This window comes from Protopterus annectens, chromosome 9.part0 (assembly GCF_019279795.1).
Source record: "Protopterus annectens isolate FY-2018-M chromosome 9.part0, PAN1.0, whole genome shotgun sequence".
Taxonomy (NCBI): domain Eukaryota; kingdom Metazoa; phylum Chordata; order Ceratodontiformes; family Protopteridae; genus Protopterus; species Protopterus annectens.
In genome coordinates this window covers 1,841,162,630-1,841,189,475 of record NC_056743.1, presented here as the reverse complement: position 1 = coordinate 1,841,189,475, position 26,846 = coordinate 1,841,162,630, and the positions used below count along the sequence as shown (strand labels likewise).

At 39.6% G+C, this 26,846-nt stretch overlaps 1 protein-coding gene across 1 annotated transcript in view; it reads left to right on the top strand.

Annotated features, from left to right (window-relative positions):
• LOC122810799 (high choriolytic enzyme 2-like) overlaps positions 1 to 10,091 on the top strand; it is a 171,744-nt gene extending 161,653 nt beyond the window's left edge. Inside the window, exon 5 of the mRNA XM_044082360.1 lies at positions 9,970 to 10,091. Within this exon, the coding sequence (XP_043938295.1) occupies positions 9,970 to 10,091 (122 nt within the window). The remainder of the gene's footprint in view (positions 1 to 9,969) is intronic.
• Positions 10,092 to 26,846: the final 16,755 nt, after the last annotated feature.

Genomic DNA, 26,846 nt, shown 5'->3' with positions numbered 1-26,846 from the left:
TTTTGAGACAAGTGTTTGTTTTTATTCTTAGAATTACTGTCTCTAATGGTTTGAATTTCCTGCCTAGGTGGGTATTTAAACTATCTGTTTTAATTTTACTCAGGTCTGATGAAGCTAATGGCGAAAGCGCTAACCTGATGTGCACTTAATAAATTTATTCATATTTTTATCATATTTGTCGTTTATATTGCTACATTTGGCTGGTCGTTTAGTGACATCGTTGGATTATTGGTTTCATACGCCATTGGATAGCATATGCTACATGCTATTTCTTTACCCCTTCATTGTTTTGCTCTCGCTGATCATTTTTTGTTAAACTTTAATATGTAACAAAATAGATAAAGTTGGCGCTTTCACGACTCACAGGCCCCTTCATCAGACAATTTAAACAGATGAGAACATTTGTGTATATATAGCAGCATTACTGCTCTGGTGATCTAATGACGCACAGAAAATTAATACATGTACATACCTAAAACCACATGGAAATACCTGAAACACATTTAAAGCACTAATATACTAATTTATCAAAATAGTAAATGTATAAAATGTGTGCTTATAAAAATGTTAAAATATAAAAATCATCTCGTGTGAAAGATGAAAATAGTGTGTATCTGTGCTTTTAAAAAAGGTTTTAATGAAGACATATTCAAACCTGGAGGTTTCTCTGCATTTAGCAGGAGAATCCACATTTGCTCAGCAGCCTCTGTTCGATATTCTAAATCGCCTCCTCTAGTATCATCAATAACCTGCAGAACTAAAAACTTGAAAGTGTGAAAAATCTGTTTAACATGGGTTGCTAAAGTATTGGTTTCTTTTTTGTTAATGTCTGTTCTAAAATTCTGTTTTTAAAGGGTCTGTTAGTTTTGCCCACATAGTATGCATGACATAACAAAATGAGGAATAAAGGTTTTCAGTTTTACAGTTTGCAAAGTGGTGCAATGAAATGTTAATGACAGGAAGGGTGTGTAAAAAGCATTACTATAAGTATATTTACATGCTGATCAATTTCTGCATGAAAAGTTTCCTATTCTCGTAGAAATGGGTTTAGTAAAAGTGAGTTTATTACAAAGATGTTGCTTCAAAGACTTGTTTCTGAATGAAAAGCCTTAAACTTGTCTGGAATTACCTTATTGCATTGGCATAATAAAAGGGAAAGAGAAACATTTGGAGCATCTGCTTTGACATGGGCTGCCTTTCTTACCTTAGTAGCTGAACAGACAGGTTTTAGCCCTGTCGAGATAGGAGGATCCTTTTTTGCTAATTTTTGGAGCTCTAGAAATACACAGTTTGGCTCAAAGTAAACTGATACCACTTTAGGTAAAAAGCAGTAGAGCCTGAGCAACAATGCTCTGACAGAAGGGAAAATAGTGAAGTCTGGTGACTGAGGAAGACTAAAGTCAAAGTAACTTTTATGAATTTGGGGGTTGGGAGGGGGAGAAGTCTTCTAAATAGTAATACAAACTTATTAGACTGCCCTAATTCTGTTTTTGGAAACTTCCTGTCAGAGCTTTTTAAACATTTTGCTTGCCAACAGCTTGCTGGGTGGGTATCATTTTGCCTTCTAGTAGGGTAACATTAAATTTGTTGGCCAACTTGAAGGAAGGCTGAAAAACTGAAATCCTGTGAATCGGGATACCCATCATGTCTCACTTGAGGGCCTCTGCAGCAGAAAGCTTAAAACTATCAAAGGAGGTTTCAATATTTTACTTTAAACGTAAACTGGGAGGCTTTAAGAACAAAGCCAGAAAAATCGCATAACAGTTCCACTGGCAGTAGCCTTGGAAGTGGTGTCGCCTGAATTGTATGCACACCCCAAAACTATGGGTAGCCATCATATCTCTCAACCTCTTGGCTCAACAATCTGGACAAAAGCACAAAAATGGGGACAGGTTTTAAATATTGCTCTTAAAACTTAGTTGTTAGTTGCTAGAATAACAGGATTTGTCTTGGCATGTATTTTTTGAAGGATATGAAGCCTGAAACTCAAATGTTTATCATTTAGTGACTTCAGTCCTCAGATTATATCGGTGATTTGTCAGAAAATCACAAATTTTATAAGGGACAGACCAAAAATACACAGCAAAAATCTGGGCATTTTGCAAAAATCTGGACAGTTGAGAGGTATGAAGTCATTTGAGCCACAGAAGCAACCAAGCCACACACAGGATATTTCTCCTCTGAAGAGATGGAGGTCACACCTCCTCATAAAGAGGCAGGCAAACGCAACAAGCTTAGCTGAAAATTCTAAAACCTGTTGAATACACACATTCCCCCATATTGTTCAGAAGCTTTCATATCCTTATCGGAAGGAAAGGGATTAGTATTAACCACATGTTTTAACAAATTGGAATCACTAATGCAATAGCTGTTGGGTCTGATCTTTATGTGCATGAAAACTTGAGCTTGAACTCTGCTTTCTTGCCGACAGCAGCTGGCTGACCAGTTACAAAATCTTGCACACACCTTCCAGAGCAGAAAGAAAAGGAGTGGGTTCTGGAAATTCCATTTGTAACAAATCATACTTCCTGAGCGACTGAAATCTCTACTTCACTGAAATAACTGTTCATTCTGGAAATCTGAGGGGGGAGAATCCTTCAAAGGATTTGGACAAAGTCCCTTTCCTCTGAATCTGATTATCTGTGGGGATGAAACAACTTCTCCACAGGTTCACTCCAAAAAAAATATTTTCTTACCAGCAACAGCCATACAGGAAGGGCCCATAACCTGAATCAAACCCTGAATTAATCCTAATTGCTTTTGTCCAGAGTAATGGAAACAAAAGACCCATGTCTGATTCTTCCAAAAAAAAATGACCCACGCTTGCCAGGAAATTTCTCCACCGGAATGAACACCACTTTCTGGTTAGGTTGAGTGATATTTTCTGCCACTTCTCTCAGAGCTGAAGTGGCTCTCCCTTGCACTCTGTGGCAGAGTGCCCATGTTTGGTAGACACCTGGTCCATAGTGGCTTTAGGGACAGCAGCAAGAGCCAGGGGGAAGACTGGTCCAATGAACCAGTTTCTACCACAGCAGTGCCCCATCTTTAGCTGAGGCACTTTAGCATCCTGCTGTTGTGGCAAAAGCTGTATAGCAACTTTTTTCTTTGTGGCTCTAAAAGAACCAAGGAACTTCCAGAGGCTGTTCTGTGATTAAGCTGAAAAATATGTCCAATCCCCATGTAAGCCTGGTAGGTAAATAGTAAAAATAACATTTTTCCCATTTATAAACACTTTACACTCACGTAGCCACCCACAAGTTAAAAACTTCTAAGCTGTAGTTTCAAATAAGTTTTTTTAACTTGTGATAAAATTGTTGATTCACAAGTCACAGGATAGTCATTAAAAAATATTTTCCCAGCTTTACTTTTTATGACCCTTTTTTTGTACAGTTCGTTTCCCCCAGAGGGAACTTAACTGCCCAGCAGTTGAGCAGTGTTAGCAGACTGTCCAAAATTCTGCAGAGGAGCACCCTTTTGTGGCAGGAAGCTGTGAAGGGCTTGGTACCTAGTTCTGTTAGTCAGCTTGAGTTTAGCTGATCAAATGTTTGGATCTGTGGAAGATTTCCCAATGCTTTGAGATCTTGTCCCTTGGCTAGATACCCATATTGCTTAGGCTACTGTAGTAGTGATACATAGTAATGTACTATTTTGGTTCTTCCCTCAAAACAGGCTGCTAGCCTAGTGGGACTAACCCAGTCAACAAAGGCTAAATAAATCTCCAAGATGGCTGCACATTGACGAACAGCTTAATTCTAGCTCTCCCAATGTGAAAATACAAATTGAGAGCCAGTGAACTTGCATTTCTGGGTAAATTTCAGTAACTGGCTAGTACGTGCACTGTCTGGATGCCAGAAGAGAAAGGCTCAGAGGACCTGAAAGAAAATCTACAAAAGCTGAGGAAAACCGGCTGGAAGAGTACTGTAGCAGTTCAGCTAAAAGCAGTGAAAGCTCCAGACATCCAGTAATCTAAAGGAAAGCACACAACTGTTCAGACCTGGTTAAAATTAACCAAAACACTTGAGTAACAAAGGCTGGAAAAATGGAAGAAGCTTTAAAACATTCAGATGAGGTGGTAAAACTGCAAAAATCATGTTTAAGAAAAGGCTGGCTGAATAAGACTGCTCAATAAAGCTTTCAAAAAATAGAATTGGAGGACAGCACATGGCGAAAACCTGTGATTTCCTGCTGCACCAGAGGAGCTGGAAGGAACACTGTTAATTTTATGAAAGTACAAATAAGCAGCTTGTCTGGTATTCTACAGGAGGATTTAAATTGAAAAGGGCACATTGTGTGTGTTCAAACCTGGCTATGAGAGAGCAACCTATACCTTTTAATAGTAGAGATGCAATCCTACCAGCAAAAGGAGTAGATTCTGACAAACTGGCAGGAGGGCAAAGTAAGAGATGGGGAGTGATTACTTGCTGTACACAAGGCAGAAGTGGAGTAAATTTTGTTCCACTATTCTGGGAATGTCTAAGCAGGTGAGATTCAAACTGCTATACCAAACAATCAAAATATATTCCTGGTGGGACAGGTGCTGTACATGCTAAGGAGGGAATGCAAAAGTTTGTCCAAAGTGAGCTGTGAAACCAAGGGAGATTCTGCTTCTCATAATACCACTGATACTGCCAGTGAAACCTTTTCCCAATCTTTAAAAGGGAAAATGCTTGAAAGGAAAAAAGCACGAGTGGATTAGAATCAAGAGTACATTGGAAATGAAACTGAGACCAGATTTGGGAGATGGAGATTAACTGGAATAAAACCAGTAACTGGGGAAATTCAGAAATACAACTGCTTTGTAATCTTAATTTGCAAACATGACAGAACAAGAAAATCTGGAAATATTGGACTTTTGACTGTTAAATGTCATTAGAATTCCCTACAAGTTTAAGTAGCGCATGTGCTTTAATGTTCAGAAAAATATTTGGGGAGAGGTAAAGGAGAAAATTAAAGTAAAACAAATAAGTTGTATGTTTATAGGGCATTATTTTCTTTGCATGCTATAAAGTTCTCTTAAGTAATGGGGGTGCTAAAGTAAACGGGTGCTCCTGTGATTCCCTTCTCTCCTTCCCTATTCAGTCTTAAATGTAGGCACTGCAATGTTTAAAATTCTGGTCAAAAGAGCATAATCTCTATTCTCATTCTTGCATAGGGTAATGACTGGATTAAGACTCTTGGCTTCATCTAGTAACATGTTTTAAGAGAAAGCAAGTAAATGAAATAATATAGAATATTGAGCCTTCTAGCAAATGTATACTTTTGGTAGCAACGTATCTGGCTCTTGTCTCCATAGAGGCAATCTGAAAGAAATTACTTAATGTTTTCTGAAAGCATTAGTGTTTTCTTATCTGGGAGAGCTATAAAGATGAGACAAAACCAGACTGCCCTTAGTAGAAGCACATGCTGTACCATGTGTCTTGACAACATGGATAATCTTTTTAGGTTAACCCAAGTTTATGAATGGCTGTCAGTTTGGGCGACTTGTTCCTATTAGGAGGGTAAAACATCAATATTTAAAGCTGTACACAGTTGTGTTAGTATTTAGTTAATAGGTTTTAGGGGTATTGGGGGGGGGGGTTGAGGGTTTTCAATAAAACAAGCTTTAAGATGCGACAAGCTCAAACTGATACACAACTGCATAAAAGATCAACCTGCCAAACTGCATGTAATGCAAAAGGTGGAACTAGACAATTAAAAAAAAAAAAAGCTGTTGCACATAAGTGGGTAATTTAACATTATGCTTTCTGTAAGTACTTTAGATGTCAATGGTCTGAATACATAAAAAATGTATCAAAATGTAGAGTGCAAATGGCTATGCTACAGGAGCCACTTGGAAAAAACTGAACATGTGAATTTGAGGTTTTCAGTATAATTATTAGAATAACTGGTACAAAGGAAGAGTACTTGTATTAATTGCAATAGTGATGGGCAACAAAGATAATGGTAGATTGTAGTATGAAGGGGCTACTAGCAAGGGAAGAGGATTACACTGGCATGTATTTGCATTTGACCTAAAACCGCTGTAATGGGGCTTAAAATTCTTAGAAATCAGCTTTCAGTAAGGAATATTACTTAATAGGTGGGAAATGGAATTTGATTTGCAGCAGTGAAGATGTCTGAGCGGCCCAGAAGTGAAAATGTAATGGAGGGTAGATATTTGAAGAGATTTATGAAAATTTGTCATAGATGAGAATTCAGTACTAGGCGTTGGGAGTGAATTTTACATATTACTCCCCAAGATACAAAAACTGGGCTAGACTAGACAATTTTTATTTCACAGAAACATACGCATTTAACAAAGTTTTGATGCGCACCCAATAACTATTTCAGAGCTTGCACCAATTAAAATAACACAGGGTAATGAAATAAAAATGGGACTAGTGCTTTCTTGCCATCCTATTGAAAGAGGACTTTAAGGAATGGGTAATGGAAAGTATTCAGGAGCTATTGGAGAAGATGGTAATTTTCTTAAACTATTGCTATGGAAGAATGACAGAAAATGAGAAGTTTAAAATAGGGTGGAAATGAGATGGTTAAAAAGTAACCAGAATTTAACATGTATTGACAAATGTTAGTGTTGCAGAATAGGGGGGAATCTCACAGAACTGGAAGAGGAGCTACTACAGAATACTAAACAGAATAATGGGTTTACCTGTCTAATATACACGAGTTTAGAAAGACTGCTGTTGAGCAATTTTTTTATATAATTTTATTTCATAGTTAACACAGCTCAAAGTAGAAAGGGGTGTTGCCAAGCTTAGGGAGCCTATAACAAGGAAGATGGTTTCTGTAGAGATACTAGAAATATTTCAGAAAGTCTATAAAGCAGAGAAATATGGAAATGAAGAAAAGGTACAGATAATGTTTATAGAAGAATTGGATATGCCAAGGTTTGAGGTAGATGAGGCTCAATCACCAACAGAATAGGAGGAGATGAAAAAATGTATAACCAATCCAATATAGTCCTGTGGGAAGCTTGGAAGGAAATAAACTGGATTGTTTCTTAACCGTATTAAAATTGACGGGCCACCATCCTGGAAGAAAGTGGTTTTGTGGAGGGGAGGCAAACATTTGACATTAACAGAATAGTGGTCCAGAGGGAAGCAGAATGTAAGAAAATACCCTTGTTGGTGGGTCTTGATGCAGAGTAAGCCTGGACTTTGAGTAGGGAAATGGAAGCATTTGCATTTACTGATTTAAAATTATAAGGTTGAGTAAGGGGATATATGAGGGATGGGAGGTGAAAATTAAAGCAGAGGAACCAGGAAGGGGTGTCCTCCCCCCCCCTTTATTTGCCTTGTATTTAGAACCATTGGTAAAGAAAATTAAGGAACTTTCAAGGATATAATTTGGTATGCTAGAGCCAGCTTTTCTTTATTTGCAGATGTATCTGATTAAAACCAGAAAAGGACATTTTACTGTAACATTGAGACCATTTCAAATATTTTGGGATACAAAATCAATGAAGCTGAAACAAAGGTAATACCTGTAAATTATGTACCCACACACACTTGTTCAATATCCATATTTTATGGAGACCTGACGAAATTATTCAGAAGTATGGATTAAAAATGATTCTGGTGTATGGATTAAAAATAATATAAACTGAAATTGGAAGTTCTGTTGTGGAAAAGACAAAAGCGGCAAAAATGTTTAGTCCCTTTAGCCTTGTACACAGGTCAGGCACAGGGGAAATTGCAGATGGCAATTGGAGCTGAAGGATTTTGTCGGCAAGGGGAAGACCACAAGAGTAAAGTAGGCTAAAATGGGTTCTTCAATAGAACAAGGCAGATTGGGCTTACCCAATTTTGAATGGGTATTTCAGAGCTACACAGGCTCCTATACATAGCACAAGCAGAAAACTATAATTCAAAGTGGAAAGGTGATGAAACGGGGGGGGCACAAACTGGATTTTGGATGCAGATCTTTAAGAATAGCAATAATCATACAGAATATTATATTCATAAAATAGCAAAATTCTAAGAACTAAGCCACCACGGGAATGAAGAGATTCTTCCAGTAGGGATGACTGCAATTAGGGATACAGACAAATAGGAAAGAAAGGGCTGTAAGGGGCTGGAAGGTTTTGGTGAATACTGGTAAAGGAACCAAGGTTTGGGGGGAAAATAACTAGAGGGGGAAAGGTAATAAAATGGGAAGACTCCAAGAGCTTATCTGGACTGCAGGTTAGATTGCCTTCCCTATCCAGGATTGATATCAGAGTATAGGCAGAGAAATAGGGGGATCCTAAATGAAAGACCAGCACTGGTAGAGTTTTTAGAAGAACAGAAGCGGGCATTAAATTATTACAGCATATAAAATGTTGCATGATAACTAAGAATCAATTGGTTAGAAGGGATTGGGAAGAGATTTGATGAGCAGTTCACAAAGAATGAGGGCTATATGTACATTTCCCAAGTATGCAACCAAATCTAGAAAATTTAGGATTTTTGCTTGAAAATGTTTACCTAGGTATTTTTATACCCCATGTAGACTCCACAGAATTTACTCAGAGCAAATGAGGTGTGATGGGGAAGAAGGTTAATTGGAACATTTTTGGGAGTGTAATGAGTTGGCAGACTAGTCTCTGAAATGTCAGGCGAGCAAATTGGTGTAGCTAGGGAGAGTTTTGAGCTATGATACAGAATCTGACTTGCCTAGACATAGTAGGGCTCTTGCTGAGTCTAATTATGGTGCCTGTCAAAAAAGCAATTACGAGAAAATGAAATCTGTCTTAATCAGCTGTACTAGAAGTAGCGAATACAGTGACAGATAACTGGAATTGGGATATTTAGCAAAGGGTAGGAGCAAATCCCAAAGAAAAAAAATGTGAATTGTGGGAAGAATACATACAGGGGAGGAATGAGGTTTAAAAAGGCAGGGTTTGAATGAGCAATGTAATGTTAGACTGCCAATGATTGGGCAGATGTTCGAAACAAATTGTCAATATGGTTTGTGATGTATAATGCTTACAACTAGTTGTCAACCTGGTTTTTCATTTATATAAATGTATGATATGTCTGTCAATAGTGATAAAAAAAACTAAAAATTTATTAAAGGATAAATGAAAACATCTGAGTATTGCTGTAAGTACATAGCTGTAAATGCAGGCTGGTTTTGGGCAATGCTGACTAGTGCAAAGTGCAGTATTAACCTACTTGTCCTGTATGTGACAGGAAAGTTCAGAGTACTTGTGTTTTTTGTCTTGGAGTTTTTTTTCTAGTTTATATGGGGCTGCATGTGGAGTAGTGCTTGTATTTTTTTATTTTGATCTTCAAAGCCTGAAGTTCTAAGTCTTGGTCAATCAGCTTGATTCAAGAAAGGAATGATTAGAAGTGTAAAAGCTTAATGGATTGAAATTAACCATGTCTTTAATGTGAGAATGTACAAACTAGTTTAAAGTACAAACTTTAAGGTATTAAAATGATTTTCCTACACTACATGGTGTAACAGTTCATACAAATAGCTCAGCAGCCTTGAAGCTTTTCATAGCACATGTAAACCAAATGGTGGAAAACTGTACTAGTTCGGACTATACTAGTTTTATCTGAATGTAATCTACCCCTTGGCATACTTTGTAATACGCCATGCCAATTTCCAATACATCTGTTCCCAGTGAGGGGTCTTTTTTCTTGGCAGGTAGTCTTCTCTTTACTGTTTAGAATTGTGGAATGTGTATATTTTTGCTATTTGGCCTGCTCCTATATTTCTTCTGGCAAATTAAGGATTACGGTCACTAAATGCATTTGAGTTTGGCTTTGTATCATTCAGAAAATGTATGCTAATGCACAACATGCTATTCTAGCATCTTTTAAATGTTGCTCTTATAAAGTCTCTGAATTTTTGGGTCTCCTCCCCCTCTTAGTCTTTTAGACTTGTATTCAGGTATAGGTTGTGTAGTGTACAGATTGTGTAGTGTATCCTGCACCATTGTTAACTGAAACATACATTTTTCCCTTACACTTCCAGCTGAAGAAGACGTGAAGATACTCCAGGAAGCTTTTGAGGGTTTGCAGAGAGAAACCTGTATACGATTTGTTCGTCGTACCAATGAGAAAAGCTGTTTATCTATACAGCCACTTCAGGGGTGAGTATTTTAATAAGCAAGACACCTGAATATTTGGAGAGCAGTCAAACATTCTTTAGGTATATCTCTACAGATACAAAAGTATCTTGTTTTGAAGCTGACTAGTCATGTTTTAATTTAAATAGTCTGCTGAACTTTGATTTTTAGGGTTGAAAGGGATTTATTTAAGCAATTGTTTTGCTTGTATGTGATTATGGGATAATTTTCTACTTCATTCTGCCACTTGTCTTTTTCCTGACCCCTCTGGGAATTTCAGAGAAACTTTGGGTTTATTGCCTCACCTAACGCTTTTTTCTGCTTTCTATCCAAGTACTGATTTCTCAGTTGTATTTTAAAAAATGTGGAACTTGTGAGAATTTCCTATTTTTGAAATTAAAATAGTTTTCTGAGGCCTAGATTGACTGCCTGTATCTACTAAATGTAGAACTACTTGATGGCCTGAACCAGAATGCCTTTGTTTTTGCAAGTACTGCAACTTGTGTTGCTGTTGTGTTCTCTGAGCTGACGTAACTTGTGAAATACTAACTTTGCAGTTCCCTCCCTCATTAGTTGGAATAGAGGACTGTTCAGCAGCTTCAAGGCATTGTAATCCTTGGTCTCAACAAATTGCATGAATGAAATCTGGACACATGCAACTGCACAGTCACAAAATTAAATCACCGGTTTCATTGATGGATGAATTTGTTCAATATTAATGTGTGCTACTTTGAGTAGAAGCTAATGAATCACTATAGCCACGTATGAGAACTGCATACTTGACTACCTTTGGGTCTGTTCTTGTGAATGAAACTTGCTCAGTGCTACTAATAGTCTGCTACTGATTTGGTGCTACTTTGCCATTAGCTTGCCAGTTTGTGGATGGCTGCAGGCATAGATAAAGTGTTGCTATTAACTATCTTTGCAGTCTATCACTGGGGTTTGGGGGAACAGCTTACCCCCTTTCAAAATATTTACTGTAGTATTTGTGCAGAGTGATCTGTACAATTGTTATGGCTTAAGCTTAGCAGTCATCCCTGACAATTTAAGGCTTTAATTTGTTCTCTTTTGGTGATTAGGATCATGGCTCTTTTTCTGGTAAATCACTGAAGACTGAAGTCAGTAACTGACTACAAAGTTTCTGGCTTTGTATCCTTTGCAAAATGCATACCAATACAAATCCTGTCCTAGCAATTTTCTAAGAGCAGTAGTTAAAATCTCCCTATTTTTGTGCCTTTGTGCCCCCCATTATTTTCGTCTGTCAAGATTTTTTGATCTAAGAAGTTGAGAGAGGTATGGTCAGAATATGACTCAACTGGCTTAATCCACATCTTTAACACATTTGGATAGTTTAAATGATTTTGTTTTATCCTGTTAACTAGATATACTTTGAAATGAAGCTCACTTATTTCCTTGTGGTATATTAAAGTAATAAATTGGTACTATGGTACTTTTGGCTGAATGTCCCTTGTAATTGAAAGAATATGGTTGCCCTTAAGATCTCTTTCAAAGCCTTAAGTTGCAGTTTATAAAGGCTGTGATTTAAAGATTTTAGTAGTTTTAGCTTTTCACTTTTAGAATTTCAGAAATGTGAAACCAGACTTTAGGCACTAGACATCTTATGGCTTTGGTTTCCCTCTATCTTTAGGTACCTTTCCTAAAATGTCTGTCCATGTGACATTTTTGCTGGATAGCCATACCCTGCCCATGCAAACTTAAATGGGGAAACAAGCTTTTGCAGATTTTTTGTCTTCTGGCGAATTTTCTTTGGAAGCAAGATGTCTATGCAAACATTGTTTATTTTCTGATTGCTTCTCTAACCTAAACATTCCAGTTTTACTTATTTTTACAGAATACCTGTCTTGTTACTTGGGACTCGCTTGGCTCATACATCTACTGAAGATAGACTGTGGGCTGTATGGCTACTCTTGCATTCTTGTCTGTACATTACAGTAGAATGTGGGTGCTCCACAATCTCAACTGTTGCTACATTAGGAGAAATGTTTACTTGTGCAAGTCTGACTCTTGCTTGCTTTGCACCTTAACTTGTATTTGTACCAACTGACTACTCATGTATTTCCATTACCTGCTTAATATAGGACTGACGTTGCAATTTATATTGCTGGTAAGCTGTTTGCAACCCGACTGAACCTGAAATGGGCCCATCCTGGTTAACAAATTTTAAATTGAATATATTGTATAGCCTATTTAGATGGCAGTTTAGGCAAATAAGATTTAATTGTCCTAGAATACCAGGGCTGCACTTAGTTTATAGTCCTATGCAAGGACTGTGCATAGTCCTATGCAAGGACTGCTCATAATACTTGAGCACTCCCAGCACAGTAGGAGCACAAGTCATATAATGGAGTAACGAATGTCTGGTTGATAGGTTTATAGGATACTAGGCTACTGGCCCAGAGGCCTTATAAGCCTAGCCAGGAATTTGGCCTATGTTCCCTCAGTCGGCACCTGTTTCCCCGTCCAGCAGAGATCGGTATGATCCCAGGGGTGTATTTTGTTTCCCATCCAGGTTCCTTTTAGAGGGCTAGAGAGGTACTCTGCTTGACATGGAGAGGGAGTCTATTCCACAGATGGGGGGGGGGTCTTTGGAATGCACATCTATCCTGTCAAGTTCTAGTAACATCACAGATCAGGTTAAGACCTTGCATGTGGGTTGCAGGAGTGGAGTTTGACTTAAGGATGTACAGCAGCTCCATTATCAAGGCTGGGTCTGTTGGCCTTGTATGCTAGGCACAGGTCCCCTTGAGTAGTCTGAGACTGGGTAGAGGGGGAGGGGCTTTTAGCCTATCTGTTTAAGATAGGTGTTTGAGACCCCAGATTTTTCTGGTGGAACCTCTGTGGTCTGTCTAGCTGCTGCATATGCTTGTTAAGGTATGTGCTGAAGGGGGCATTTTACTTGAGTACTTGATGATGGGTCTGATAAGGGAGGAGTAATGATGTTATGATCTCCTTGTTCCTGGATGAAATGCCCTTATTTGTGGTGGGCCATGTAGAAAGCCTTTACAACGGAGGCAATGTGGTGGTAAAAAGTCAGGTTGCTGTTAATCTGGGTGCCAAGTCCCTCATGACTGATTGTGGGCTTAGTACATTATTAATGTGGTGATTTAGTGGGGATACCGTTTTCCCCAAAGCAGATAATGCATTTCTTGGCATTCAGTTTGAGGCCATGCTTTTGGCACCAGTCATTTAGTTTTGAGTAAGTCCCTCTTGGAGGATGTTTATATCACTTGGAAAATTTAAGATAGTACCCAGCTTGCAGTCAAACAGTAGAGGTCCCAAGACGGATCCTTGGGGGTACTGTGCTTGTTGAGGTCTACTACTAGAGGTGCCTTACCCTATTTTGATGGAGTGGGTTCCATCCGTGAGCCAGTTAGCTACCCATCTGGTAATATACAGGTTGATGCCTAGTTGGGATAGTTTATCTATTATGCCAGAGTGGGGAGTAGTGTCAAAGGCGCTGTGCATACCACCTACCTTGACCTAGCCAGTCTTCCCCTTGTCTGTATCTTTGACTGTTTTGAAGAAGTTGACCAGGTTTAACGGGCATGATCTCCCTTTGACAAAACCAAACTGGGGGCTTGGAGGTTGCCAGTGGCCTTGTTTATAAGGTCCATGATCCATTTCATGGCTTTGCAGATCAGGCTAGTTAGGATGATGGGCCTATAATTGCTTGGGTCAGTGGATGCTCCACCTTTGTCTAGAGGGATGACTGGCTGCCCTCCAGCTGGGATAAAGCTGGTGGTCGGGCTTTTGACTAGGGTGCCTAATGGAGCTGGGAGCTCATGCCCGAGTGCATGTAGGATACAGCCAGGGATGTTATCTGGTCCCATGGAGACTGTATTTTTTGCCTTTGAGAGGGCATTAAAGACCCACTCCATGGTGATGAGGAGAGGGGCAGGTGTTGGTTGGTGTGTTTAAATGTTCAAAATCTCCTAGAGACCAAAGAAGTTTCATCAGTTTTGTTAAAAGGAAATAGTTTAACGAGAATATCAGAAAAGCAAAACTGAAGCATAAGGCATAGATATTTTAGTTTAAGGTAGTTTCTAAGCTAGAGTATACTTCAATGCTTAAACTTTTTCTCATTTTCCCAGTATAACCAGTAAGGGTACTCCTCTACAAAGTACAGACTCCCATTCCTTTAAAGGTTGCATTAATGTTTTGTCCATTTCACCATACTGTGTCTTAATGTCCTCTGTCCAATAAAATTCCTTTCCTCATCTAGGTGATGGCCACTTTTCTGTCAATTGAACTATCTTATTGGATAATGCAACATTCAAAGCTCACCACCATTCTGGAAACTCTTTACATACGAAGTGAAGGCTGTTCAGCCTCATGACTGATTATGATAAACACTGCCAATAAACAGAAAATATCAGTGCTTCCATATCTCTCTGCCATGTACTTTAGAACCTTATTTATGCACGGTTTAAAAATAGTACAATCCTAGCAAAGCCTCACTCGTAATGTAGCTTAATGTTGCTTCCAACAAAATGTATTTTATTTATTGCATTTGTTTACTGGGAAAGTCCACTGGGCTTAGGAGAGCCCATTTTCCACTGGAGGCCCGGGGAGAAAAGCTCCACATACAACTTGTACAGAAGGATAAAATTTCAATTAGCTAGTAGGCAGTACAGTAACAATATGCATGGATTTTAACATAAAACAGTAATGTACATGTCCGAGTTAACACTGTAACAAGAAGCTTGAATATGAATTTAAGAGGAACAATAAAGCAAAAGATGGGAAGTTTAGGAGAGGTAGTAAGGTAGGTATAGAGAGATGATGGGTAATCAAGGTTAGGTAAGCTAAAAGGGTTAGGCACAGATAGGATAGCTGGTGCTGGCAGGCTAGAAAGAGGATGGAGAAAAAGCAGAGGGGTACAGTAAGGCTAGTGGTGTCTAGCGAGTGTTATTTTTGGCATGGACATAGCCAGCAAGAGGAGAGATGTTGTCCAAGACTCTCTAAAGAGTGCAGAGCTGCTGATGGAGGTTATACTGAATGGGAGGGAGTTCCAGAGTTTGGAAACTTTAAAGGAATAGTGCATTTGACCGGCTGGGAGTTAGGGTTTGTCTACTTTGAGCAGGATTTTATTTTCTGATCTAAGGGGTCTGTTTGGTTGGTATGACAGCAGTAAGGAGAGAGGGGCATGTGGGATTGTGGATTTTGTGCAGTAAAGTGTAGATAGTCGAGAGTGGTAGTTCAAGCCAGCTTAGTTGAGGAGCAGTGGTGTGCTGAGGATCTAGCATTTGTTGTGAATCTGGTGACCTTATTGTAACACAAGTCTAGTGTGGTTTTGAGGGATGAGTGGGTACTTGTAAGGATAGGGCCACCATATAGCAGGGATGGAGGTAGGCTGAGGCTGGAGTCTTTTTTGCACTCTGGTTAAGGTAATAGCTATTCCTGTAGAGGGTGCCCAGTTTCAGATTTTTTGATGAGAATGTGGAGGTCAAATGTTAGGAGTCACCGTTGGGTAAAACCTAACAGTTTGGTACTAGAGACTAATTGGATGGTGGTATTAGTATGGGAATGGATAGAGAATTTGGTCCTACTTATGGGGGTTGTTTTTTTTGGGACTGAATTTTCAGTTTTGTCTTTGGGTTGAGAGCAAGGTGGTTGGTTGACATACAGTTTTCAGTGGATGTTAAGGCCTGTTGTGTTAGCAGTTGTAGCTCAGAAGGGGATTTAGCAGTGCAGATTGTAGCTCAGAAGGGGGTTTAGCCGTGCAGATTGTAGAATAATCTGCATATTGGATCACTGTGCCATGAGTGAGTTATGAAAGTTATTGATATTAAATTACAGGGGGCCTAAAATGGAGCCTTGGGATACACCTGTAGTAATGAAGGGAGAAAGGATTGTTGCCACTTTATCTGCCAGAGTTTGAGAACCAGTTTAGGGTTGGAGGGGAGATGCCTAGATTACTGAGTTTAGATAGTAGAAGGCTTTTGAAAGATAGAGTGAAGGCTATTAGATTGGCATCCCGTGCTCTATTTACAGTATCAAAAAGGAAATGAGGGAAGGTCTTAAATGAGTAGGTGGTTGGTTTGGTGAGTTGGTATTAGGAGAAAAGATAGTCAACTTAGCCTAACTCTTACTTCATAGAAACTATTGCTATCTCAAATGGTGTAAAGTTGTGGGCAAGGATTGGTAATGGAGCCTGGGTGAATTAGGGAATTGATTGCACCCCAGACTTTTTTGAGGGTTTAGTCTGTGCTGGTCCTGTAGTCTTTGGAAATATTATTTTGGAATGTTTCTAACAAAAGTCAAATGACAACCTAACATTATGCAATGTGAGAACAGGGTTTTGATGGAACTAATTTTTTAGACATGCTACTTAAATTTCATATAGTAGTAGCAACAGCTTAATATCTAAATTCTACCTAAATAAATCCATCCTAATACTTCTGTCGAATTGCCTCATAACATAATGTACATTGGGGATATGCAGCTGTACTCCCTAACTTTTGCATTGCAAACGGTTCCAATTGTTTAATTTTCCTTATTGCCTGCAGCCTAAGTGGCACAGCTTATCTGCAGGCCACCTCAGTCATTGCAGAGGTGCAATTTGATTTGGCCTTGACTGCAGCTAATGTGCAATTAACATACTACAGTAATGTGGCACAGTAGCCACTCCTATTGGGGGCTTATCTGCTATTTCATTCTGGAATGAGACAAGCTTAGTTGTGGAAGTGTGCTTGTCTGCACTGCAGCACAGGGCAGACACTAACATCTCATGCTTTTTTCCCCCTGCTCTGCTTTGAGTGTCATTTGAAGAACTAGTTGGCTCAGCTTTACTATGTTCTGAGCACCCATCACCATTTCTTGGCAGTGATGTGCTGCTGTTTACAACATGCTGTCTGTACTCTAGCTGGTCTAGTCTACATTTAGTCTGTCATCCACTTGGTTGAAAATGGTTTGCTATACTGGGATCCTTTATTTGTATACCAGCTGCATACCTGAACTCGAGTATACAACTGTGTACCTTCATTTGTGGTATACTGAAGGGGCTAAAGTGCTTTGAATTGCATAGTTTATGGTATGTGGGTTTTACTGCACACAAGTCCTTCACATAGCCATCCATTCACTGACTCGCATTATATTTTGATATCTATACACGCACCTAATTCTGCTGCCTGTTCCATACTACATAACGTCATACAACGCATGTTCTACTGTAACAATTGCCTTGCTGATATTGCCTAAGTGTTTCACATCTTCCCATTTGCTTTTTTAGTTTCTCTCAAAACCAATAATTCTCAGCTTCCCTTCTCTTTTGCACCATAAATATTTTCTTCAATAATATCCCCCATCCTTCCATTCTCTGTATTCCATAAAGTTAGTGTTATGGTCTCCAATTTTTCTAATCTTTCCCCATGCCACTACATAATCCTTCATAAGCAAAACCCTTCCTGCAGCCATTCAGTCCATTTACAAAGTACTCTCTGCCAATTCATTAATTTCTTGTACATTCTATACCCTGTGCCATCTGGGTGTGATACTGAAGGAATGTTTACTACCCCAAGTACTTCATCAAATTCAGCAATATCTTTTAAAGTTCTTAAAACTCTGGAGTTTTCCATTCTTTCATTTCTACTCGTGGTCTACTAAAATACTTAGTTTGCTCTTGTGTTCTTTTAACTTCTATATTTTAATTTCTCTAATATCTTCTATTTTACCCAAATATGTAGGTACGCCCACCTTTTCCCTTGTAAATCACTGCCTAAACAGTAATGCCTTGTTTTAATTCATCGTAATACTCATAGTATTCTCTAAATTCTCAAGTCCACTTCTGCACATTTTCCCATATTTCATTTTCTTTTTTATATCCCGCCATTGAATTTTTTTACTTAAATGCTATAAAAATGGTATCAATGTCCTTTGATTTATATGATCCTTCCATAATTGAAGTACTTCCCACTCACTAATTTCAACCCCAAATTTCTCATCCCTTTTCCTAACTCCCAATCTTCCATCACCTCATCCATATTTTTAAATTGTCTGAAACCCATTAGATTTGTATCACCATTTGCTACCCCCCCAAGCCTTCTGAAATAAAAATGAATACCTTTCAAATCCAAGTACCCCCTTTAAGTCCATTGACTTTGTTCCACACAACTTACTTTCTGTATTTTTACATCTTTCCATTTTTGTTTCTCCTTAAATCATAAGTTTCCTGCAATTTTCATGTTGGCCACCACACATTTGAAATGGATGTGCTTTTCTTACTACATAAATATGCATATAATGTCAGTTCTATAAACCATCTCTCCACTTGTTAACCTTCCCTTCATTACTATGTCACATCTACTATTTTAACTGTTTTTATATACAACATAGCTGCAACAGAATATTCGCTTCATAAGATCCATTATATTTCCACCCCACAAGTTTCTTCACTTGTCTGGAATCTTGCTTCTGACATCCACATCACATTAAGCACACCATCCCAGTGTCACTATCCTTGGTGTTAATGTTCTTTCGGCTTTTCCTGGTTAGGGGTTGCTACAGCGGAACTCCGGTCGGCTAATGATTGGCAGAATTTTTACTGGTGCGGAGGTGCCAGCTCGATGCCCAACCTTCAACAAAGGCGCGCCCATTCTATGCATGTTTCTTGAATGCCACTCTACTGCAGGGAGGACATGCAGACTCCACACAGAAGGTGCTCCAGCTGAGAATCAAATGGGAGAACCTCTTGCTGTGAGGCAACAACGCTACCGCTGCACCACCACAATACTATCCTTGGTGTTCTACTGTTACATTTTACTGAAAGTACTGTAATTGTTGCTTTTCCTTTAAGTTTAGGGGAAATATTTTAATTTTCATTTTCTTTTTACTTTCCCAAACTGAATATTTTTTCCTGGGTTCATGTACAAATCCTCGATCAGATTTTTTACTGGCTAGAACTTCAAAACATTAGTGTTCATAGATGTGTACTAGGCTAATGGCCCTAGTGCCTTTACAAGCCTAGCCCATAGGATTACACTGGCATAGTGCCACCCAACTTCCAGTGCCTCTGAGTAGAGCCACTGGAGTGATTCCTAGGGTGAATTTTCTATTTCCCATCCACTCAAGATTTCTCTAAGAGGACCAGTTGGGGTACTCTATTTGACATGTATGGGAAGTCTATTGTATAGCATGGGCAGTCTCTGGGTTATGAACCTGTCCCTCCAGCACATTCTGTTTGTGGGAATGAGATTGAGGTCTCTGGAGCATGTGGTGTGGAGGGATTGGGATTTCTTTAGATGTAGCGTTTCTAATACAGCTGGGTCGGACATGGCTTTGCATGTCAGAGATCGCCTCAAAGTAGGTGATATGAGACTGAGAATAGCTGGAATTTTTTGCATCTGTCCATACAGGACAAGTGTTTAAGGCCTAGGATCCTCTGTGAGGTACTTTTACAGCCTCTCCAAGTGCAGGTGTGTAGTGAGGTACATGGCAAATGGGGCATTGTACTCTGGTCTAATGAGGGAAGAGTAGAGGGCGACTACCATTCTTCCTGGATGCAAAACCCTTAGTAATGAGATGTGCCACATGGAAGGACTTTCTGACTAGTGGCAATGTGGTGGTAGAGGTTGCTGTCAACCTGTTCCCAGATGTCGAACCGCTTCTCTGTTCAGCGGACTACCATTGATGTGGTAATTCATGGGAACTGGGTTTTTCCCAAAGGGGATGACTACAAATTTTTTGGCATAGAGCTTAAGGCTATGGTTCTGACACCAGTCCGTCTCAGTGAGGCCTTTCTGTAGGATGTCAACATCACTTGGGGAGTTAATAATTGCTCCCACCTTGCAATCATCTGTGAACTTTGTCAGCCAGAGTCCTTTCATGTTGGCCTGGACTTCTGAGTAGATACCAAACAGGAGATGACCCAGGACCAATCCCTATGGGACTCCACTCGTGACTGGTCTACAGTCTTACTTTGAGTCTGCTACTTTTCACACTGTGGGTTCTATCTGTGAGTCAGTTTGCAACCCACATAGTGATGGGGTTGATGCCTAGCTTAGTGAGTTTGATTCCCGAGTGGGGAATGGTATCAAAGGCCTTGGCCAGATCAAGGTAGGCTGTATGAATGACCTTGAATTCATCCACATCTCTGATTCAAAGAAGTCAACCAAGTTGAGCAGGCATGATCTGCCCTTCACAAAACCAAACTGTGTGGGATCCAGAGTTTGGAGATTTCCTATATCCTTATGCAAAGCTATGGAATGCATCATCATGGACCTATCAGACTTCTCAGGCTAATGGGGTGATAGTTCCCCGGGTCTGTAGTTGCTCCTCCTTTGTGGAGAGGGAGGACTATAGCAGTGTGCCATTCAGTAGGGACAAAGCCTGAGGTGAGGCTGTGATGGGACACGGGTGAGGTGCCAGTTCACTCTGTAGTTGATGTAGAACACAGCCAAGGATATTGTCAGGTCCCATAGAAGCTGTATTCTTGGCCTTGGACAGTGCTGTTTTAACCTGTGCAGCAGTATTACTGAGTGCCTGGCAATCTACTGGTATTGTGATTGACCCTTTGGGGAGAGAGGAGTAAAGTTGGCACTGAATCTGTTGGCCATTATATTGGCAATATCTGTTGGCTCTAGGAGGTAGCATTGTGCAATAGCTCAGAGCAAATCTGGATATTGCCGTGGAGATTCTTTACATAACTATAGAAGGCCTTGTGGTTGTATTTACTATCTGCTGCAATTCTAATTTCATAGCTAGCTTTAGAGGATCTCAACTTTTTGTTGAGGATAAATGAGTTTTTCCAGTCTTGGGACTTTACACCTTATTCTGCAACAGTTTCCTTCTGTTCTAGACTGCTTATGACAGGGGACCACCGTATTGGCTTCCTGTTCTGGAGGAGAGCACCTTTGGTTCTGTTGGGTATGGTGGGATCCATGCATTTGTGTACATGTTCGTACAGTGCATTGGTGTAAGATTCAGCGGTCGTGCAACTATTCTCCATTTGTGTGGGTACCGTGAAGTTAGCCACCTCTTTTTAGGAGCCCAAAGTTAGCTCTGGAGAAGTTTTTCATAGTGGTTACCTTTGCAGGTGGGGTGGGAAGGATGTGGATCTCCAAGGTGATTAGTTTGTGGTCAGATCTAACCAGGGACAAGTTAACTATTGGTGTAGAGCAACAGTTGCCCATGTTAGTATTGACCAGATGAAAGATGTTCTTACTCTTAGTGGGGGTAAGAACAAGCTGGTCCAAAGCACTGGAATTAATGAATTCCAGGAAACGTTTGGCAAGTGTTTTTGTACAGGAGTAGTTTTCTTAGTTAATGGAGGGGTAGTTGAAATCACCCCAGTATGAGTGTTGGGTTGGACCCTAATATTCTCCAGGGTGCTTAGGAACGTGGAGTATGAGTCTTGGGACATGGTTTGGGACTTGTAACAAGCTACAACCTGAATCTCTGTCCTACCCAATGTTAGCTACAGCTGAAGTATCTCTGCATTATGTTGGGATACCAGTCTGGAGGTGTGTGCATCCTTTATGAATATGGAAACACCATCGCCTTTGGAGCTTCGGTCCAAGTTCTGGGGCTGAAAGGTGTGGAATAAGTTGCAGCCTGGTAATGCAGGGGTGATTTCTGCTGCCTTGAACCAGGTCTGTTACAGTACAAATGCCATTCTCCATTTTAAGGATTGCTTCGAGTGAATGCATTTTGAGATTTAGACTTCTAGCGTTGAGCAGCATGACTCTCGGATTGTATTTGTAGCGGTTAGTTGTAATTTGGTCTTTGAAGCACCACCTAAAAAAGAAACTAGGAGTGGCAAGAGCCTTGGCCAGTATCTGGAAAGCCCAGGGATGACAGATGCAGGCCATCTCTGGCAAAGCATTGAGATTTGTCAATCATGTCCTCCCAGCAGACAGATACTGGGTCCCTTAGAATGACACCAGAAACTTGGCCAATTGTCAAAATCAATTTTCTGCTTGTACTGTGGTATTCTGGGTGATGGTAGGATGCTGCACAGGCTAGGGTCATACCCGCCTGGGCTACATAATCCGAGAGGTCCTCCATGTCTATCTATGTAGTCCAGGGAGGTAAGTCTCAGGTCATTCACACCCATATGTACAATGACTGTCGTATTTGTACCTGTTGAGGGACCAGAGTGTGTGCGCTATGTGGCAGATCCCGTCAGCTGACTGTTCAGCCAGTGAGACATCAGTGTGCTTCTAGTCACCTATGACTAGTGTGCCGGGCAATCTGTTGCCTTGGGGGCTCTGGTTGTGGCATATTTAGTTGTCTCATGAATAGTGTGGTGTTAGTGCATTTCTGCCTTGGATATCAGCTGTTTGGGTAGATTTTTGAGAGCCCCCACGAAGGTGGGTGTGTGGCTTGTGTGTGAAAGCAGTGCTGGTGTGTTCTGGAGGGCTGTGTTCCATGTGGTGCGGTGCAAGTGTTGACCTTCTCTTGACCAGCTACTCTGGTCTTGGCTGGAAAGTGTTGCTTCCAATTTGGATATGCAAGTACATCTCTCGCAAGTCTGAGTGTTGGGAGGTAAGAGGAGAGGGTTTTGTGTACATGAGGCAGTTGCTACTCAGGATGCTCAAGTTCACCAGGTTAATAGGAGAAAGCACAGAGATCTGACCTTTAGACATGCCTGACCTTTAGACTTGCCTGGAGGGGTGGGCATTAAGTACCAGAGCCATTTTCTGGTAGAATGTTTAGTGCTGGTAGCACTTGTGTACTACAAGAAGCCTGGTATGGTATAAAGTGCTAGTCTAATAAGCTAAAAGTGCAGGAGAGAGAACTAGCCGATCTAAGGGAAAAATTTGAAGAGCAGACTTTGGCACCTCAGAAGCTTACAAACAATCCTGGATACAGCAAATCTGTATCTGGACTAGACTAGTTACAGGAAAGGCAGGAAACTAGCTTAGAATTTTTTTTTTTACAGAAGAGCAGCTAAAACGGCACTAAACAGTGAGTGCAGTGGAAGCTAGCACACTTGAGCGTGTAGCAATATTAAAGCAAATACAGTTTAAATGCAATTTATTCAAACTGTATTCTGAAATTAATACAATTGTTTTATTCAACTCTGAACAGTTAGTGCCAAAAATATACCTATCAGCTGAGAAGCACACTCAGAATGCAAGGAGATTCTAGCAAAGTTTTTGTTTTGTTAAAGTGGAAAGGAGAAATGGAAGAAAATTCAAGGTTAAGGACCAAGTGAGTTGGCCTTCTCAAATATTCTCTGTATTGGGTAGAATGAGCTAATGATACTAGACTGGGATAGAGCTGAACAGCTGGGACTGGTAGTGTCTCAAATGAGATGGACCCAGGAGTGTTCAAAACAAATTTACAGGAGAGGTGGGCAATTCCAAAGCCACCAGGATTAATACCACAACAAGAACAGGGAGGGAAGGAGGGAGGGAAACTAACTGCAGAGAGACAGAGACCACAATATTCATTGAAACAGAAAAATAAAATGCAGTACCATCTTTAACGCAGCAAGTTTGTACTTCTCAGCTTGTAATACAGTTTATGTAGGTATAAACAGCTCAGATATTCAGCAGAAATTCACAGGTGACAGCACTTATAAGCACAGAGAAACTCCTCTCCCTGCGTGCTCATTTTCTCTGCCATATCTTTAAATTTCTTTACCTAGTTTGCCCTTCCCCCACCTGTTCCTAATGTATTTTTCTTCCCTTTTTTAATGTTTTCTCTTGACAGTCCGTCCAAAAGTGTCCCTTTTAACACAGGGTGCATTCAGGCACACCTGTATGTCCTTTCTCCCCCCACACTGGTTCCATTGTACTTTGAGAACTTATCCAAATTAAGGATTGTAACAAAAGGGACATTAGTTTGGTTGGTCAGTATATCCAAGATACCTCTTAGCCACAAAACACTTAGCAACTGTTTCAGCATGATTTTTGACATTTCAGAACTGCTTCCAACTTTCAGCCTTCATAAGTTTATCTGAAATTTTTGCAGTTTAATCAAGTTTCTCACACTGCATGCATTTTTAACTGATCTTGTCATCGAACTGACTAAACATTGGCTAATCTCTGTTCATTTATCGAACATGTACCTTCAGCGAATGTGAGAGGGAAGTAGTTGGCCAGCATCAGGAAATTTGCCCTTTTCCCATTGTAGTGCAATCTTGGAGTTGGCATGTATAGTTGTGGGGGTGGGTGAGTTTTCTGGTAGTAACTTAAATGTTATTGTTCCACAAATGCCCTTTTGTTCTGGAAATTTCATCAGTCCAGTTTAAAATGTAAAGTCAGTTTGTCCCAAAATGTTTGACAATTTCTTGAACTTTAAACCCAGAACAGTTGCAAATGATGCAACAGTGTCATTTTATGTTCTCACAATTGTGCTCCTTTTTTGTCTGCTGTCACTTGCATATGTTACTGCATTATTTGCTGCTACAAAAGACTCCTCAGTTTGTTGCTGTTTTGATCTTGTGCAGTAGTGACAAAGTAAAACTGCTGTATTCTTTGCTACAACGTCCCCTGTTTTTTCTTCCCACAACTGTTTTGGAAGTGCTGAGGATGGGAGTCTGTCGTCTCTTACCCTGGATCACCTTGCTAAATTACTTTTAACATCTGCAAACCCTCCTGATATCAGTTCTGTTAACTGCACCACTTAGACTCTACATTGTCCATTTGTAACATCTACCACACAGGAATCTGTTTACTTTCTGAAGTGCCATATGAAACGCATTCTCCAGATTCTCATTTTCCACCTCCAAACTCTCCGTAGCTTTTTCCTTTCCTCCATGCTGCTGCTTCCCTTAAGCCTTTTGCTGCTACTGTTGGGGTTCTGCAGTGCCATCTAACTTCTCCCAGAGTAGAGGAAGTTCCCTTATGGCCTGGCCAAAAAGATTTGGGGGTCTGGAAATAGACTTAAGGTCAACAAAGGTTTAAATATAGCATTTAAGGCAAGTGTTATGTAAATGTGGCATTTGCCTTGTTTCTAATGCTCCTTAATGCATGTTTTGTCTAACTCTTTCCAGACACAGATTTCAATGATGCACTTATTTTCCCTGGTCATTTTCTTTCCTCTGGTCATTTTCTTTCCTCTGGTCATTTTCTTTCCTCTGGTCATTTTCTTTCCTCTGGTCATTTTCTTTCCTCTGGTCATTTTCTTTCCTCTGGTCATTTTCTTTCCTCTAGCTTCAGTTCAGTAGCTGTGTTCTACATACCCTGTTCTGTAGTACCTGTGTTCAGTATGAAAAAAATGGTCACCAAACTATTAAAACTGAAATGGTAACCACAATGCCTTTAGTTGATAAAAATACTAAACTTTTTATTAAACCATAAAGTTAAAAACTTTCTCTCAGCCTGGGATGACTTCAGAACTATTGCAAATAAACTAAACATTTAAATAGCTTACCAATAAACTAAACATTTAAATAAAACAGCTTCCCAGGCAACTTTTTTCATCCACTCACAACTCTATGTAAATGACTACACCCCATATGTTAACAGTGTAGATATGTACACCAAGCCTAAATAAGACCAACTATTCTAAAGATTAATCAAAACCCTGCCATTGTGTGCAATCTGTTTTAAAACACTTGTAATTGATGCTATTCCATTCAACCTGGGAAAGTTGTATGCATTTAATCTGTCCTCTCAACTCCACATACTCTAAATCCGTCCAAGTTCTCTCCACTGGCTTTATCTTATCCAACCCAAAAATAGTAGTTAATGCATTTTTCAAGCATCTTGAGCAATTTGTCAGATACTCCTCTTTACATTATTTGAATGTTCGTTTATTCTTCCCCACATAACATGGACAATACTGGCATTGCCAAATATGCCGCCTTTCATTACAATTGTAATGAAACTTGGTTCTAATCATATTTTGTCACCCACCATTAAATACCAGCATGAGCAAGAGGCGCATTTAAAGTTCCTTTCTGAACATAAAATGTCAATTTCTTCACATTTTCATTAAGTTCTAATTAATAGATCTTTCCAATAAGCTCAACTTCATTATTTGTAGAAATTCGCCCAATTTTACTATACAGTCTGCCTGATACTGTCATTACATGTCGGCACTAATGATGGAAACCAGGGTTCTTTACTTCTAATAAGATTAATATTGATGGTGGTCTAGAGAATGCTTAGTCTAACCTCATTGTGAGTATTTGTAACCAACCTACTATAGTAGCCTCTAGTCAAAAACGTCTCCAATTTGTCACATTCATCCAAAAGAACTTAAACTCTAACCATCTCAGCTAGCCTTGCATATTGTCCTTTCAGTACAGCTTTTTTCTGGTGGAAGGGGTGACAGCATAATGCAACATTTAAGTATGTAGGCTTCCTATAAATAGTTAAGTTTCATATTGACTTTCAGTTTAGCACCTACATTTATACCCAAGGTTGTTGAATTAATATAAATGACTCCAGTTCTTACAGGTAAACGTGTATAACCAATACTTTCTATAACTAGTATTTAAAAAAATCTTTTCCATTGCAACATGCCTGTATTGGCAAAAATGGGGTTCAAGCCACCCCTATTACCACATAATTTTTTGCAAGTAATATTGATACTCAAAATATGCATAAATTTCCAACACTAACTCCATTAAATTAGTTGGAATGCAGATATCATTTTGAGAAAAATCAGTACTTTCTAAACAAAAATCCATTAACCAAGCTAAACTCTCCTAATGGGGAATAACACTGTTTAACATCTATAGTGCAGAAAATCACATTTGTCATGCCTCACTCAACCCAGTTTAAAGTCCGAGGAATCCCTGTGCATGTGACAAGTGCTTCTACGTTTCAACATAAAATTAGTATATTTTAGACTTTCCTGCATTCAT